At 42.2% G+C, this 17,113-nt stretch overlaps 1 protein-coding gene across 1 annotated transcript in view; it reads left to right on the top strand.

The window, feature by feature from the left end:
* Nucleotides 1-1,417: 1,417 nt before the first annotated feature.
* LOC108674887 (cubilin) overlaps nucleotides 1,418-17,113 on the top strand; it is a gene marked incomplete at its 5' end in the record, with an annotated part of 44,890 nt that continues 29,194 nt past the window's right edge. Inside the window, 17 exon segments of the mRNA XM_047882625.1 lie at nucleotides 1,418-1,534; nucleotides 2,121-2,317; nucleotides 2,820-2,991; nucleotides 3,651-3,841; nucleotides 4,560-4,728; nucleotides 5,490-5,671; nucleotides 6,255-6,416; nucleotides 9,016-9,133; nucleotides 10,851-10,942; nucleotides 11,773-11,909; nucleotides 12,310-12,443; nucleotides 12,810-13,031; nucleotides 13,355-13,539; nucleotides 13,815-14,019; nucleotides 14,689-14,895; nucleotides 15,203-15,364; nucleotides 16,101-16,288. Coding sequence (XP_047738581.1) covers nucleotides 1,418-1,534; nucleotides 2,121-2,317; nucleotides 2,820-2,991; nucleotides 3,651-3,841; nucleotides 4,560-4,728; nucleotides 5,490-5,671; nucleotides 6,255-6,416; nucleotides 9,016-9,133; nucleotides 10,851-10,942; nucleotides 11,773-11,909; nucleotides 12,310-12,443; nucleotides 12,810-13,031; nucleotides 13,355-13,539; nucleotides 13,815-14,019; nucleotides 14,689-14,895; nucleotides 15,203-15,364; nucleotides 16,101-16,288 — 2,840 coding nt within the window.

Genomic DNA, 17,113 nt, shown 5'->3' on the forward strand with positions numbered 1-17,113 from the left:
TAAGTACAATATTGAAGTATGTCGAGGACCCCATCCATCCGGCCTCCAGTACCTGCCATTGGGACTACGTCGAGGTAACCTGGATACAATACAAATAACATGACAAGTACAATACTGACGAATGTCGAGGACCCCTTCCACCTGGCGGCCAGTACCTGCTATTGGGACTACATCGAGGTAACCTGGATACAATACAAATAACATGACAAGTACAATATTGACGAATATTGAGGACCCCATCCGTCCGGCGGCCAGTACCTGCCATTGGGACTACATCGAGGTAACCTGGATACAATACAAATAACATGACAAGTATAATATTAACGTATGTCGAGGACCCCATCCATCATGCGGCCAGTACCTGCCATTGGGACTACGTCGAGGTAACCTAGATACAATACAAATAACATGACAAATACAATATTGACGTTCCTATATGTCGAAGACCCCATTCACCCGGCACACTTTGCCCCGTCATAATATGCCGAACCTTACTTCTTTACCTCAAAACAATAGATCTTATCTTCCACATTATTTAGTTCGGAACTGTCGTTGGGAATCACCTATGTTTTCGAATTCAAGTGCTGAATGCCACAACAATTTTCGTTTTTTTGCTTCATCTGCGGCATGGTTGTTAAATGACTGCGAGTGTAAATGGTAATCCAGAGCATCATTTGTTTCATATCTTCGCGCTTTTTACTCGTTTCGATCCCCAAATAATACAATTCTCTCGATCCCCGTAGCTGCGCGTTGGGCGTCAAATGGAAGCGGACCGGACGGTGCTGGGACATTTCTGTGGGACTCGGACACCTCGTCCCCAGTTGTCAGGGGAGGGTATGGACGTCATGGAGGTTGTCTTCATAAGCGATGCTTCCGTTGCCATGAACGGCTTCAGGGCTGAGTGGCAGATTATAGGTAAAGAGCGACTTCAAATTTTTTTCTTCGTGCAATTTAGTCCTGTTACTTTTTACAGATGATGTCTCATCCCATACAAGATTTTGAGCCACGAAACAGATAGGATACAGAAAGAATGCATGGGGAAAGCATCAATGCATTAATGTTTTACAATTATTATGCTATAAAAATTTACTTTGAGCTGGAGCGAAAAAATCTGTACCGGCTTGACGGCATTTACATAAATTAATTTCTTGGACGCTTTTACTTTTTTTTATTTACAGTGGATGAATAATGTTCTATTTTTCAGCAATAACTAATTTAGAACGTAACACTGATTAACGAAGTGAGAAAAATTGAAGAAATTCGCTGAATTAATTCTGAACTCTACAATAACGAATCAGCAAATCCAGAAGAACGTTTCGCGTGTTTTGGTGTATAAAATAATGCAAGTAAATTAGTGTCACAAATTTGTGGTTTCCATTGATATCACTGATTTAACCATTTATGCCTGAATAATTTNGGTACTGCAGTGCACAGAACATCGTCAACTTTAACGCGACCTCCAACAGACTGCAAGTGCGCTTCAGGTCCGACTTCTCTGTGACGGCCAGAGGCTTCCGCGCTCGATACTTCTCAAGTAATTCTTTATTATTCTTTATTAATGACTCGGTCTATTGAATATTAAATTTATGCATTGAATATTAGATTTAAACTAACCTAAAGGTATGTCCATATGTTACGAGGGACAGTATCAACTTTGCGTAACACGAGACTATTAGTTATCTGCAGTAACCGAACATGTTCATCATACTTCTTGGGATTCAACGCCAACAGGGGAATAAAGACAACCCACATTACACTTTCGTCATTTGTCCGATGTCATTTTCAAAACTAAGTGATACAAAATTTAAAGTGATGTCTTTTCAATAATATTTGTATCGTAATGATACTTTTAATAGTTCTTTTTTTATTGAGCTTTCAATTAAGGAAGTTTCTGTAAATCGTCATGTATTAAAGATTTAAATTGAACATTCCCAATTTAAGAAATATTTTACCATTTTTTAAATATCATCTCCCCTCTCGTTATAATTTGTATTACATTGATATTTCGGCAACATCTCGTTATAATTTGTATTACATGCAAAAAAATACTGTTTCATTGATACTTCGAGAATTGTATGATACTTTACTGTACTTTTATTCGTTTCTTTTTTAATATTCAGATTGTCATAACGAACTGACCGGTCCACACGGAGTAATCGAAAGCCCCAACTTCCCCTTGCCCTACCCCCACGACCGCAACTGCTCCTGGACCATTCGGGCGCCGCGAGGCAACAGCATCAGGATGGCCTTCAGTCACTTCGATGTCGAGGATCCAATCCATCCGGCCTCCAGTACCTGCCATTGGGACTACGTCGAGGTAACCTGAATACAATACAAATAACATGACAGATATAATATTGATGTATGTCGAGGACCCCATCCACCCGGCCTCCAGTACCTGCCATTGGGACTACGTCGAGGTAACTGAATACAATACAAATAACATGACAAGTACAATACTGACGTATGTCAAGGACCAAATCCACCCGGCGTCCAGTACCTGCCATTGGGACTACGTCGAGGTAACCTGGATACAATGCAAATAACATGACAAGTACAATATTGACGTATGTCGAGGACCCCATCCACCCGGCACACTTTGCCACGTCATACCCGGCACACTTTGCCACGTTACTTCTTTACCTCTAATCAATATATCTTATCTGCCAGATTAATTAGTTCGGAACTGCAGTTGGGAATCACCTATGTTTTCGAATCCAAGTGCTGAATTCCATAACAAGTTTGGTTTTTGTTTCATCTGCGGCATGGGTGCCAAATGATAATACTGCGGCATAATACAATTCTCTCGATCCCCGTAGCTGCGCGTTGGACGTCAAATGGAAGCGGACCGGACGGTGCTGGGACATTTCTGTGGGACTCGGACACCTCGTCCCCAGTTGTCAGGGGAGGGTATGGACGTCATGGAGGTTGTCTTCATAAGCGATGCTTCCGTTGCCATGAACGGCTTCAGGGCTGAGTGGCAGATTATAGGTAACGAACGCCTTCAAATTTTATTCTTCGTGCAATTTAATCCTCTTACTTCCCACAGAAGTTGAGTAATCCCATGCAGGATTTTGATCCACGAAACAGATAGGATACAGAGAGAATGCATGGGAAAGCATTAGTGCGGTAATGTTTTATAATTGTCATGTTATAATATTTTACTTTTAGCTAGAGTGGAAGAAAATCTGTTCTGGCTTGTAGGTATGTACATAAATTAATTTCTTGGACGCTCCTACTTTTTTCAAAACAAAATGACAATTTATGAATAATGTTCTATTAACAACTTATGAATATGACAATTTATGAATAATATAACACTGACTAGCGTAGTAAAATGAATTAATTAATTAAATTAAAAAACTGAATTAATTCTGAACTCTACAATAACGAATCAGCAAATCCAGAAGAACGTTTCGCGTGTTTTGATGCACGAAATAATGCAAGTAAATGAGGGTCAATGGAAATCAATTTGTTGTTTCCATCGACATCTTCATTAATATAACAATATATACCTGAATCATTGATCACTACTTGCATTATACCATTACACTTTCAACTCCATTATTTCCTATGTCGCTTTAAATTACATACATCTTTGCAAGATGTGTGACTTCTTGAACCCTGAAACTTAGACGTTATTGCTGCAGGTTGCGGCGGCACCTTCTGGAAGCCTGCAGGCAACTTCACCAGCCCCAACTACCCGAGCGCCTACCCCCCCAACCGAGACTGCGAGTGGCACATTCGCACCGCCCCAGGCACGCGCGTCCAAATCACCGTGCACGGCTATGACATCGAAGCGCCCACGCACACTGATGAATGTGTCTTCGACTCGCTCAAGGTCAGGCAGGCTCTAATTAATGTAGTTGTATTGATCTATTATTGAAGGATGTATTATTGAATTATTGAAGGATCTAAAATAATTCAATTCAAACTTATTGGTCTATTATTGAATTATTGAAGGATCTAAAGTAATTCAATTCAAACTAATTGATCTATTATTGAATTATTGAAGGATCTAAACTAATTCAATTCAAACTAATTGATCTAGTATTGAATTATTGAAAGATCTAAACGTGTAGTTTTCATTTCGCCAAAATTACACGTGTTTCATATACTGAAACGTCCCAATATTGGGTATGTTGTTTTAAGTCAGAATGTTCCACGCCTGCTCGCCAGAGCACTTGTTTGCTCAGTGGAATGATCATATAATGAACATTACAAGCAGGAATGACCAGCTGCGCGGTATGATAATTTTCTAAATACTTTTGTTAGCAAGATTAAAAAATAATATCATAGAGATACGTGCCCATCACTTATAAGGTCAGCAGAGTATAGCGAGAGATGTGCCGTCAGACGATGTGCGTAATGGTGAGATATAGATATGGTGAGCAGGTGTGCGTAAGATATGGTGAGCAGGTGTAAAAAATGATGTTATCACGAGCAAGAGTACGTGACGATGACATGTTAAGTAAACGTACGTTACGATTGTATGGTGAGTGGGTGCACAAGATCAGTACATCAGGAGCAAGCATGAGTGACGGTGATGTTGTGATCAGATATTCGGTGGACCAGACGTCTCCTCGCCGCTACTGACGCAGCTGTGCCACAAGAGCTCCCAGGAGGTGATCGTCACCAGCGACGGCAACTCTGCGCTCCTCGTCATGAACAGCGATGGCTCTGTCAGGGGCAGCGGCTTCGTCGTGTCTTACACGACGCTTGCTGGAGGTGGGCTTGTGAACTCAACGGAGTTTCTTCCTATGTTTGATGATTCTCAGGAAATCGAGATTCAAAATCAATATTGCGTGTGTTTGAAGCCTGCCTTGTGCACCATCTAAGCTTAATATCCATAAAACCTCACCTAGCTCCATTTTCTAATGGAACTGTCCCTGCAGTGTGCTTAGCCTTTATTTAATTTTTCCTTTACCAAGAGTGAAAAGAGTGTATGTACTTACACTTTAGTTACTTCCGTTCAGTAAGAAGTCCGAAACTCTACTCTAGAAGCAGCGAAAAACATCACAAAAATTCTTTTGACACTGTTCATTGCCCGATCTCATCTTTCATCCTCAAACCCTTCGACAACACAAGAGAGAAATCAGAATTCTACATTCCAGTTATCGTCATTAGAATAATCCATTATTGACAGTTATTATTAGTAAAGCATTTCATGGTCATGTATAGCATGCCTTCAAACTCTGCCCGTAGATCAGAGTTTCGAAGAAGAGATAATAGGTGACCCGAGTTGATCTTGTTTGTACAATGTCTTGTTAAGAACCAGATGACCTGAACTTGTGAGGTAAGCTCTGAAATTCTCACCAGCCTCATTACCATCATACCAATTATGAAATTTTATTCTCTTTTCCGACTGCCGTTCGAGAAATTGTCATGTAGTTATTTTTGGCCAGTCTTGTTAATTTTGCGTAACAACGTGACTATTTTTATCTTGACTAATTCAGTAATGACTTTACGTACGTTTGTTTTTCTTATAGGCTGCGGTGGTTTGTTTACCGCTCCCCAGGGGTTAATTCAGTCTCCCGATTACCCATCGACTTACGACAGCCATGCCGACTGTACCTGGACCATTACTGTCAACCATATGCACGTCGTCAAGCTCACATTCCTCGATTTTGACGTCGAACATGACGCCAATTGCTCCTACGACGCCCTAACAGTAAGCGTGCAAGCCGAACACCCGTCAACTGGGGTCTCGACTTTCTCTCTGTAACTATGTAGAACTCTACGCCTTATGTACTCACGGCTTTCTCTCTGTGACTATGTAGAACTCCACGCCTTATGTACTCACGGCTTTCTCTCTGTGACTATGTAGAACTCCACGCCCTATGTACTCACGGCTTTCTCTCTGTAACTATGTAGAACTCCACGCCTTATGTACTCACAGCTTGGTCAATGTCCATGCTAACCACCAAATACTCTCTTGACTTCCTTGATATAGAGGTCATGCAGGACACAAAGTTGGCCTTAAATTATATTAATTTATTAAATTGTAACTGCTTTTGCGCTTCCTGAGAGATTGCCGTGTCCCAGCAATCTGTCCAGGTAATCCGTAAACAGATTGTTGGATTACGACTGGGCAAAAACGAGCCTTCCGATAGGTACAAAATCAATGTGGTTAAAGGAACATTGGTTGTCGGTACATGCATGNATGCATGTTAAAAACCGGCCATAAATGTAGTCACTCTATTAGCTGAGTAATAATTTATAGATCACGAATTTCACAAAGATTTTCGCTGCAGGTTTACGATGGCGAGAACACAAGCATGCCCCTGCTGCTGCATCACTGTGGGTCGTCTGTGCCAACGCCTGCGGTGTGGCGGTCCTCTGGCCCATCGCTGACGCTGCGCCTGAAGGCTGACGCTAACGTGCAGGGCCGCGGCTTCCAGGCCAACTACACCACAGTCAGTCCTGGCAAGCTTATGTATCACCCTTATGTGACATGCCTTGTTGTGGATGCTACCATCAATAGCGTGAATGCAACCATCATGCCTTGTTGTGGATGCTACCATCAATAGCGTGGATGCTACCATCATGCCTTGTTGTAGATGCTACCATCAATAGCGTGGATGCTACCATCATGCCTTGTTGTAGATGCTACCATCAATAGCGTGGATGCTACCATCATGCCTTGTTGTAGATGCTACCATCAATAGCGTGGATGCTACCATCATGCCTTGTTGTAGATGCTACCATCAATAGCGTGGATGCTACCATCATGCCTTGTTGTAGATGCTACCATCAATAGCGTGGATGCTACCATCATGCCTTGTTGTAGATGCTACCATCAATAGCGTGGATGCTACCATCATGCCTTGTTGTAGATGCTACCATCAATAGCGTGGATGCTACCATCATGCCTTGTTGTAGATGCTACCATCAATAGCGTGGATGCTACCATCATGCCTTGTTGTAGATGCTACCATCAATAGCGTGGATGCTACCATCATGCCTTGTTGTAGATGCTACCATCAATAGCGTGGATGCTACCATCATGCCTTGTTGTAGATGCTACCATCAATAGCGTGGATGCTACCATCATGCCTTGTTGTAGATGCTACCATCAATAGCGTGGATGCTACCATCATGCCTTGTTGTGGATGCTACCATCATGCCTTGTTGTGGATGCTACCATCAATAGCGTGGATGCAACCATCATGCCTTGTTGTAGATGCTACCATCAATAGCGTGGATGCTACCATCATGCCTTGTTCTAGATGCTACCATCAATAGCGTGGATGCTACCATCATGCCTCGTTGTAGATGCTACCATAGATAGCGTGGATGCTACCATCATGCCTTGTTGTAGATGCTACCATCAATAGCGTGGATGCTACCATCATGCCTTGTTGTAGATGCTACCATCAATAGCGTGGATGCTACCATCATGCCTTGTTGTGGATGCTACCATCAATAGCGTGGATGCTACCATCATGCCTTGTTGTGGATGCTACCATCAATAGCGTGGATGCTACCATCATGCCTTGTTGTNTCCCGGCATATATCACCCTTCTGTCCCGGCATATATCACCCTTCAGTCCCGGCATGTATCACTCTTCTGTCCCGGCATATATCACCCTTCTGTCCCGGCATATATCACCCTTCAGTCCCGGCATGTATCACTCTTCTGTCCCGGCATATATCACCCTTCTGTCCCGGCATATATCACCCTTCAGTCCCGGCATGTATCACTCTTCTGTCCCGGCATATATCACCCTTCTGTCCCGGCATATATCACCCTTCAGTCCCGGCATGTATCACTCTTCTGTCCCGGCATATATCACCCTTCTGTCCCGGCATATATCACCCTTCAGTCCCGGCATGTATCACTCTTCTGTCCCGGCATATATCATCCTTCTGTCCCGGCATATATCACCCTTCAGTCCCGGCATGTATCACCCTTCAGTCCCGGCATGTATCATCCTACTGTCCCGGCATGTATCACCCTTCTGTCCCGGCATGTATCACCCTTCAGTCCCGGCATGTATCATCCTACTGTCCCGGCATGTATCACCCTTCTGTCCCGGCATGTATCACCCTTCAGTCCCGGCATGTATCATCCTACTGTCCCGGCATGTATCACCCTTCTGTCCCGGCATGTATCACCCTTCTGTGACATACCTTGTTCTGGGTGCTACCATCATGCCTTGTTGCGGATGCTACAGTACCATCAAGCCTTGTTGTGGATGCTACCATCATGCCTTGTTATGGATGCTACCATCAATAGCACAAAGAGTAGCAAGAATTAGATGGCTGCATGGTGTTCGCTGTACACGTAAATGCTTATCCATGTCGCTCAGAATATTCTAACGATCATAATGAGTTTGTAAAGATGTGTTATGCAACGTTTTGTGAAGTTTTCATTTTATTATATACAAAGTTTGGCGATTCTTCGTTTGCCGCGGTTTAGAGAGATTAGAACAGGATGCAATAAGTAAAAAATTGCGAATTAGTGTCACCTTCGCATGCGTAAGTTCCTTATCTATGCCTAACATCAAGTGTGCATGAAAGTATACATTTATATATGACCATATACTGCCATGAGAACATCAAGTAATGGTTTAAGACTGGCTCTCTCGACTAACGTATTAACTGCTTTCTCCCCTCCACTTCCCGATATACCGAATTCCACGCTGGTAGTGCGTTTTCCATTTTCGTAATTAACAAATTTAGAGACGTAAAAACTCGCTTAGTGTCAGTTGGGCATATTACCGAAACGGCTTAGTGGATGCTATGCATTTTTAGGCAACTTCAAACATATATTTGAAGAAGAAAATAGAAGATTCGTTCTTTACACAATGGACAGTACCTTTTCAGCACTCACCCATTCAGAGACAAGAGTTGTGTGGGCGTGTCGTGTCATATGCTAGCCTAGAGCAAAATACGTTTCAACGTACATATATTTCGAATTTTTGTAAAGTATTTCTTAAAATGTTGTCATCAATGCAGCGCGATGTAGGAAGGATTACTTATACATGTACCCTCGGCTTGTTGCTTTTCCAGGCATGTGGAGCACGGCTCAGCCTCAACCCCGGCACTGTGGGACAACTAACCTCTCCCAACTTCCCGAACGTCTTCCAGGCGGGGGTTAACTGCACCTGGCACCTAGAAGCTTCTCCAGGTATCAATTAGCGTTAAATATGGCCTAATAATGGATTTAGGGATCACAATTGCTGTAACTGCCTCTCTTGCGCGTACCTTAATCAGCTTCTAAATATCGCTCTAAATATCTAAATATAAGCTCTCTACATTTGCGTATACATGATATTACATTTCAAGTCATCACAGAAATCGTTGGCTAAGTCTTTGCCTTATGTTCAGGTTTATATAGCAATTTCGGTTGTAAATATTGTTAAATTCTTTGGATTTATACCGAAAATGTTTCGGCGTGCATGCTTCAAGGCCACAGAAATAAGGCAAATGCATGCTAACGTAATTTCTTCCATCGATGTTCTATGACGATATTGCGTACTTTCCTGTGCAGGCGAGCGCATTCAGCTGGTGTTCAACNATCTAAGACCGCGTTTATTGTGTTATTTCCGTTCAAAATATCATAAGAAACCCAAGAATCTGAGACCGCGTTCATTGTGTTATTTCCGCTCAAAATATCATAATTAACCCAATAATCTGAGACCGCGTCTATTGTGTTATTTCTGCTCAAAATATCATAAGAAACCCAAGAATCTGAGACCGCGTTCATTGTGTTATTTCCGCTCAAAATATCATAAGAAACCAAAGAATCAGAGACCGCGTTTATTGTGTTATTTCCTCTAAAAATATCATAAGAAACACCCAAGAATCTGAGACCGCGTTTATTGTGTTATTTCCGCTCAAAATATCATAAGAAACCCATGAATCTGAGACCGCGTTTATTCTGTTATTTCCTCTCAAAATATCAGAAGAAACCCAAGAAACTGAGACCGCGTTCATTGTCTTCAGATTCACGACGGCGCGACGCAGTCTTCGCCCGAGGTCGCTCGCTTCTGTGGCACCTCGTCGCCGCCGACGGTTTACTCTTCGTCGGCGCAGCTCACCGTGCGCATGGTCGTCAGGATGGCCACGGGTGTCGGCTTCAGGTGAGGGCAAGTGAGGGTACGTGCTGCAGGTGAGGGTACGTGTGGCAAATGAGGACAAGTGAGGGTAAGTGAAGGTAAATGATGCATGTGTGGGTACGAGCAGCAGGTGAGGGTACGTGCTGCAGGTGAGGGCAAGTGAGGGTACGTGAGGGTACGTGCTGCAGGTGAGGGTACAAGCTGCAGGTGAGGGTACGTGCTGCAGGTGATGGTACGTGCTGCAGGTGAGGGTACGTGCTGCAGGTGAGGGTACGAGCTGCAGGTGAGGGTACGTGCTGCAGGTGAGGGTACGTGCTGCAGGTGAGGGTACGTGCTGCNCCGTGGGACAGCTAACCTCGCCCAACTTCCCGAACGTCTTCCAGGCGGGGGTTAACTGCACCTGGCACCTGGAAGCTTCTCCAGGTATCAATTAGCGTTAAATATGGCCTAATAATGGATTTAGGGATCACAATTGCTGTAACTGCCTCTCTTGCGCGTACCTTAATCAGCTTCTAAATATCGCTCTAAATATCTAAATATAAGCTCTCTACATTTGCGTATACATGATATTACATTTCAAGTCATCACAGAAATCGTTGGCTAAGTCTTTGCCTTATGTTCAGGTTTATATAGCAATTTCGGTTGTAAATATTGTTAAATTCTTTGGATTTATACCGAAAATGTTTCGGCGTGCATGCTTCAAGGCCACAGAAATAAGGCAAATGCATGCTAACGTAATTTCTTCCATCGATGTTCTATGACGATATTGCGTACTTTCCTGTGCAGGCGAACGCATTCAGCTGGTGTTCAACCACCTGGACATCAACATCCCGTCGTTCGCTTGGAACAATGGCAGCTGCATCAGCGACTATGTTGCGGTCAGAACTACAAATTTATTTTCATGTTTATTACTCAATTTCTTATTGCAAAATTTATTATGCAGTCACAATTGTAAATCAAAATTACGCCTGTTATTTAGTTTCATGGTTGATGCTCAACGACAAAATACGACTCATCATCAACTATAATCCTTGACGAATAATTATTGCGTCAACCATATTTCTCACAGCTCTATTTCCACTCAAAATATCATATGAAACACACGAAGTCAACCATATTTCTCACAGCTCTATTTCCACTCAAAATATCATATAAAACACACGAAGTCAACCATATTTTCTCACAGCTCTATTTCCGCTCAAAATATCATAAGAAACCCAAGAATCTGAGACCGCGTTCATTGTGTTATTTCCGCTCAAAGTATCATAATTAACCCAATAATCTAAGACCGCGTTTATTGTGTTATTTCCGTTCAAAATATCATAAGAAACCCAAGAATCTGAGACCGCGTTCATTGTGTTATTTCCGCTCAAAATATCATAATTAACCCAATAATCTGAGACCGCGTCTATTGTGTTATTTCTGCTCAAAATATCATAAGAAACCCAAGAATCTGAGACCGCGTTCATTGTGTTATTTCCGCTCAAAATATCATAAGAAACCAAAGAATCAGAGACCGCGTTTATTGTGTTATTTCCTCTAAAAATATCATAAGAAACACCCAAGAATCTGAGACCGCGTTTATTGTGTTATTTCCGCTCAAAATATCATAAGAAACCCATGAATCTGAGACCGCGTTTATTCTGTTATTTCCTCTCAAAATATCAGAAGAAACCCAAGAAACTGAGACCGCGTTCATTGTCTTCAGATTCACGACGGCGCGACGCAGTCTTCGCCCGAGGTCGCTCGCTTCTGTGGCACCTCGTCGCCGCCGACGGTTTACTCGTCGTCGGCGCAGCTCACCGTGCGCATGGTCGTCAGGATGGCCACGGGTGTCGGCTTCAGGTGAGGGCAAATGAGGGTACGTGAGGGTAAATGATGCAGTTGAGGATACGTGCTGCAGGTGAGGGTACGTGCTGCAGGTGAGGGTACGAGGGATATTTCTGTCCCTTCGAGTCATTAGTGTAGTTGCTATTGAAGTCGTCAGCTAAAATAATAATAGTAATAGCGTAGACATAAGAACTGAAAGTTAATTCTCAGGCTTCCTTCCAACTGACTGACAGTTGCGGTACGCCACGACGGTAAAATGTTGTCCAGTAGAGCCTCTAGTGAACTGGAAAATATTTCCGGGGCAAATAACAACGCTGAAATTATTAAATTCGAATTTATCAGCTTCTGAATAGAAGTAAGATAATTAGATTGGGTTTCTAAAGTTTCTTGAGGTAATAATTAATATTATGTCCAGGGCGACGTACAGCGAAGTGACGACGACTTGTGGCGGCGAGCTATCGTCGGCATCAGGACAGTTTGCCTCACCATTTTACCCCGATTCTTACCCCAACGGCTACGACTGTACCTGGACCATCACTGCCGGGCCAGGTAAACTAACCCGATTCTTACCCGACCAGGTAAGCTAAGAGTGACGGTTTTGGGGTAAGTTTTAAGTTTCCATCGTTTAGCTTAACGGTAGTTAGGCTTGCGTTAGTGTTGTCGTGCGCACATCAATTTCGAGGGGACGTTGTTTAGTTGAAGCAAAGCTGAGAATTTCGTTTATGTTTCTGTTTAAATCTTATGTTTTTTCTATCGCCTATTTATCTGGGTAACGCTAATGTTTTTGAATAGTAACTTTAATGTCATTTGCAGGCAATTCAATACCTATACGCAATTAATCTCTTATCGTGCATTTCTAATTTGAATTAAAATGACGTATTAACAGAAAGCCTCATATATTCCCTCGCTAATCAGGTAACAAAGTGCAGCTGAGCTTCCCGCAATTCGAGCTGGTCGAGAGCGACAACTGCAACCTGCACTACGTGGAGGTGCACGAGCGCGACTCGTCGGGGCCGCTACTACTGCACAACTGCACCGGCGCACCGCCCGCCCTCACGGTGCAGGAGGCCGCGTGGGTGCGCTTCAGGAGCGGCGACAGTGGCACTGCCGCTGGGTTCATGGCTTCGTATGCTTTAGGTGAGAGTATTTTTTGCACGTTTTGACTCCATGTACAGATAGCTTATTTTTTAGCGAATGAAATTGTTTGCGATAACATGATAGGACGGTCAATATCCGTCTGTTTTTTTAACATCATATTTTTACGATCCTGAACTGCTGAGCAAGGCTGACAAGTCTGGACTGAGCTGACCATTCGTGCATTGCGCTAAATGCTAAATTTTTTAGCGAAATTGAGGCCATTCTTCAATTTAAAAACATGAACTTTATAGTTTACACACTTGATTTATTCGTTATTCAAGTCTAAATTTATTGCATGAAGTGAACACCTGTTTTTATTACAGTCTTCAACAACGTCTTGTACGGCGACTCGGGTCAGATTGTGTCCCCCCTCTACCCCCACACCTACCATGGACTCAACGAGTTCACCTGGCGTGTGCAAGTGACTGGTAACTACGCTTCTGTCACCATTGACGAGATGAACATCGAACTCGATCCTTCTTCGGACGACTGTCTCTCCTCAATCACGGTAAGAATTTGACGCAATGTATACTGCAGATTGCTTCATACCGTGGAAGAAATTATATTTTTTTTCATTTATAATCGTCAATTTCAGTGATGTTTACTGAAACGGGCACATTAATTTGCGTTGCACAAAAATTGCCGAAAAGTTTTGTCATTGCGGGTACCTTATGTTGATTTATTATCTTTCTCTTCTGCTTCTTGTATTGGCTTATCATCTAATGAAGTTTAGCCTCCTTGATAAGTACCGACGAATTGACCTCTGCGTCTGATGTTGACCAGATCTACAGTGGCTGGAGCCGAGATTACTCCATATTACTGGGCCAGTTCTGCGGCTACGTTGCCCCCACCCAGCCTGTGGTGTCGCTAGGTCCTCAGGTCCTGATTGTGTTCACGTCGCGGTCGCGTTTCGAAGGCTCCAAGTTCAGCCTGCGCTACAACTCTCTTGACGCTTCCAACGGAACCACCGTGCAACACGCGGGGACAGGTTTGACTAGCTGCCATATCACGCATAATTCAGAAGATAATGCGTTTCACATTTTTTATAAAATTTTGTTCATTCAGAAAATAAAACAATGATCTATATGAATATCATTAAGATTTTCCATTGAAGTTTTGGTGAGAAAAAGTAGCATACATTTCACATACGAAAAGATTAATTCAGAGGAGGCCAAAGCAAGACATTCGTGCATGCATAGAAGTGGAATTTGCCACCAATTACTTCTTGTCAAGTCGCAGCCACAGGCCGCCTTATCAGGACTTGAGATAATATTGAGGTTGAGGGTAGTGAATGATGAACAAATATTTTTGATCGTTGATTCAATTTTTTTTTCAATTTTATTGACTTATGCACATTCTTAGCTCTCGTGAGCGATGAAAGAAATGAACGCTCTCGTGAGCGTGAAATTTCATTAATTCATGAATCACGATTCCTTGAAGTTTGACAAGAATTTGTAAATAATTCTATCCACGAAAATTCTGTTGGGCGCAGCTGGGAATAACTTTTTCAAAGGATTTTAAAAAACACAATATTGAAAATTCTGTACCTAATTATTGTTTCAGTTTTTTCGCAGTTCATTCCATTGAAAATGAAACTTAAATATTTTTGGAGTCTGCAAATGAGTTCTGTCGAGTAATTTATCCAATATATTCCCAGACCAAGTGGACCCGAATTGTCAGTTCACAATCCGAGTGGAGACACAAGTGACGGTAAACAGTCCCAATTACCCTGACGACTACAACAACAGTCTCAACTGCGAGTGGATCTTGCAAGCGTCACCTCACAACCGCATAAGGTTGTTCATTTACTACGATCTTGAAGAGCATGAGGACTGCCAGTTCGACTGGATTGCCATTTACAATGGTGAGCCCAGCAATGTAGCGACGATAAAAATAAAGTTTCTGAGATGAGAGAGGAAGGTCTTGTAATTGTAATTAAAGTACATATTATGTATTACATCAGCGCAATAAAAAATAATTGTCCCATTTTGGTGCGCTCTTTGCATACTCTATAGTAGTTTAAAAATAATTTAATATTGGGATTTAATAGTCCTACAACGGCCACTAGTCTGGTGGCGATGCAGCTTAAGTGAAAATTTTATTCTTGATGATCTTAGTATGGAAATAAAATTTCTACACGATCTCAAAGCCGCCATTATTTTATACGTCAGGAATCGATGGGTACGACAACTGGAACCAGACTCACCGCCTCTGCCGGCGGGACCAGAGACGCGGTTTGGGAACGATAGTTTCTGACGGGAGTCTTATGAAGCTACGATTTGTGACTGACAGCTCTGTTACTAGGAGAGGATTTTCCGCCTTTGCCAGGGCAGGTTAGTTTGACCAATGAAATGTGTCATAAAATTTCATCGGAATTTTGAACGAGCCTCTTTTTCATGTTTAAGGAGGCAGCGCCGTGTGAGAAATGTTGCAGTTGCCAGAAGAGGCTTGGTTCGTGATTCAAAGCTAAGGCTAGGTTTCGTTCAGGGCATGTTTAAATATAGAGGTTTCAGCGTTTATTAGGCCGTAGGCCTGCCGCCAATTCTTAACATTGCAGAACATCCAAAGCTTGTTGCGGGCTGGAACTCACAACTAACTACTTCAAATTTTCTTTGCTTAACCGCTAACCACTAGGCCACCCTGCCCATAAATATAAATAACCTTTCAATAATTCATTATACTTCGTCTTCTTTCATATTAACGCAAGTTGAGTGTAGAACATGGGACCAATAATCAAGTTTAATAAAAAAATGAACAATTAGAACAAACGAATTCGATACTGTAATTGGACAATATCGCCATTGAACTCTTCGCTTTATTATCAGTAAGAATCACATTCTAAATATCCCTACACCAGGCGTAATCCATTGTCATTTGTGTTAATATTTTTAATGTCTGATGCTATTTACCGTCAAAACTAACATTCCCTTACAAAATTCAGAGGCGTGGCAGCTTCTGATTCCAGTAATCAGAAGCTGATGCGGGTCTGAATTCTAATTGGGTTAAAATAATCACCAGACGTTCAACAACCTTAAAACCGTAACTAAGTTTTTGTTACAAATGCTTTAGTGTGCGGAGGAGTGCTTCACGACCCCGACGGCTACATCGCGACCCCAGGCTTCCCGACGAGCGACTACCGCAACCGTCTTGACTGCGCCTGGACCATCAGGCTGCGTCCGGGCCGTACCATCAAACTCGACTTCGACTTCATGAGGATAGCAAACACAACTGCCAACTGCATGGACGACTACTTGCTGGTATGTCTTCTGTAAGATACCATATTTTGTGAAATTTATTATTCGACCTTTTCGCTCGTATTTTCGTTTCAAAATTATATTTTTAAAATGTCCATTGAGCGGTAATTGGCATTCTAATTTGATCATTTTAGATATTTTTTCACGAAATTGCTTCCTGGTCATTAAACTACTGTAAATTATCTCCGTGTTAGTTGGTTAAGAACTAAACTGTTGCACTGATCGGTCCGTAGAAGTGATTTGCAGTACTAACAAGCTCATGGGTTAGCAATGTTATCATGCAGGTCATTGAAATTTTTTTAAACAATATTGAACAAGGCTCTTAATCTTGTCATAATCAAGCATCTTGTGAACAAAGCAAAGACCCTTGTTCGTCTGTCGTGGGTTTCAACATTTCTAACTACCATTCTTTATCAGTAATTGTGTGCCTGTTCATGTGTCTGAGTCTTAAAATAGCTCTAGAGAAGATTATCTTTATACCTATAGTGTGAAATCTACTTAGGACGAATAACTCAAAAGACCAATGCATTGCCTTCTCCTTGACCTGTTGAAATCCTTTGACCTTGTCTCTAGTACCGATATATCATGAGTAAGCTTTACCGTTTTGGCTTATGACGACCATGTTGTAGCTAATTTTAATCTTATATCACTAATACAGTATGATAGAGTTGTTACTAATTCATGGTAATGATATAGTATAGTAATATTAACTGATAGATTTTTGTTCACAATGATTATCCAGATACTTATGTTGTACTAGTTTAATGATTTAGAAACTGATCGATGCTGATGTCAGTTTTACGTATACCATGTTATTTGTATGCGATG

The sequence above is a fragment of the Hyalella azteca genome, unplaced genomic scaffold (assembly GCF_000764305.2).
Source record: "Hyalella azteca isolate HAZT.00-mixed unplaced genomic scaffold, Hazt_2.0.2 contig10907, whole genome shotgun sequence".
Classification (NCBI taxonomy): domain Eukaryota; kingdom Metazoa; phylum Arthropoda; class Malacostraca; order Amphipoda; family Hyalellidae; genus Hyalella; species Hyalella azteca.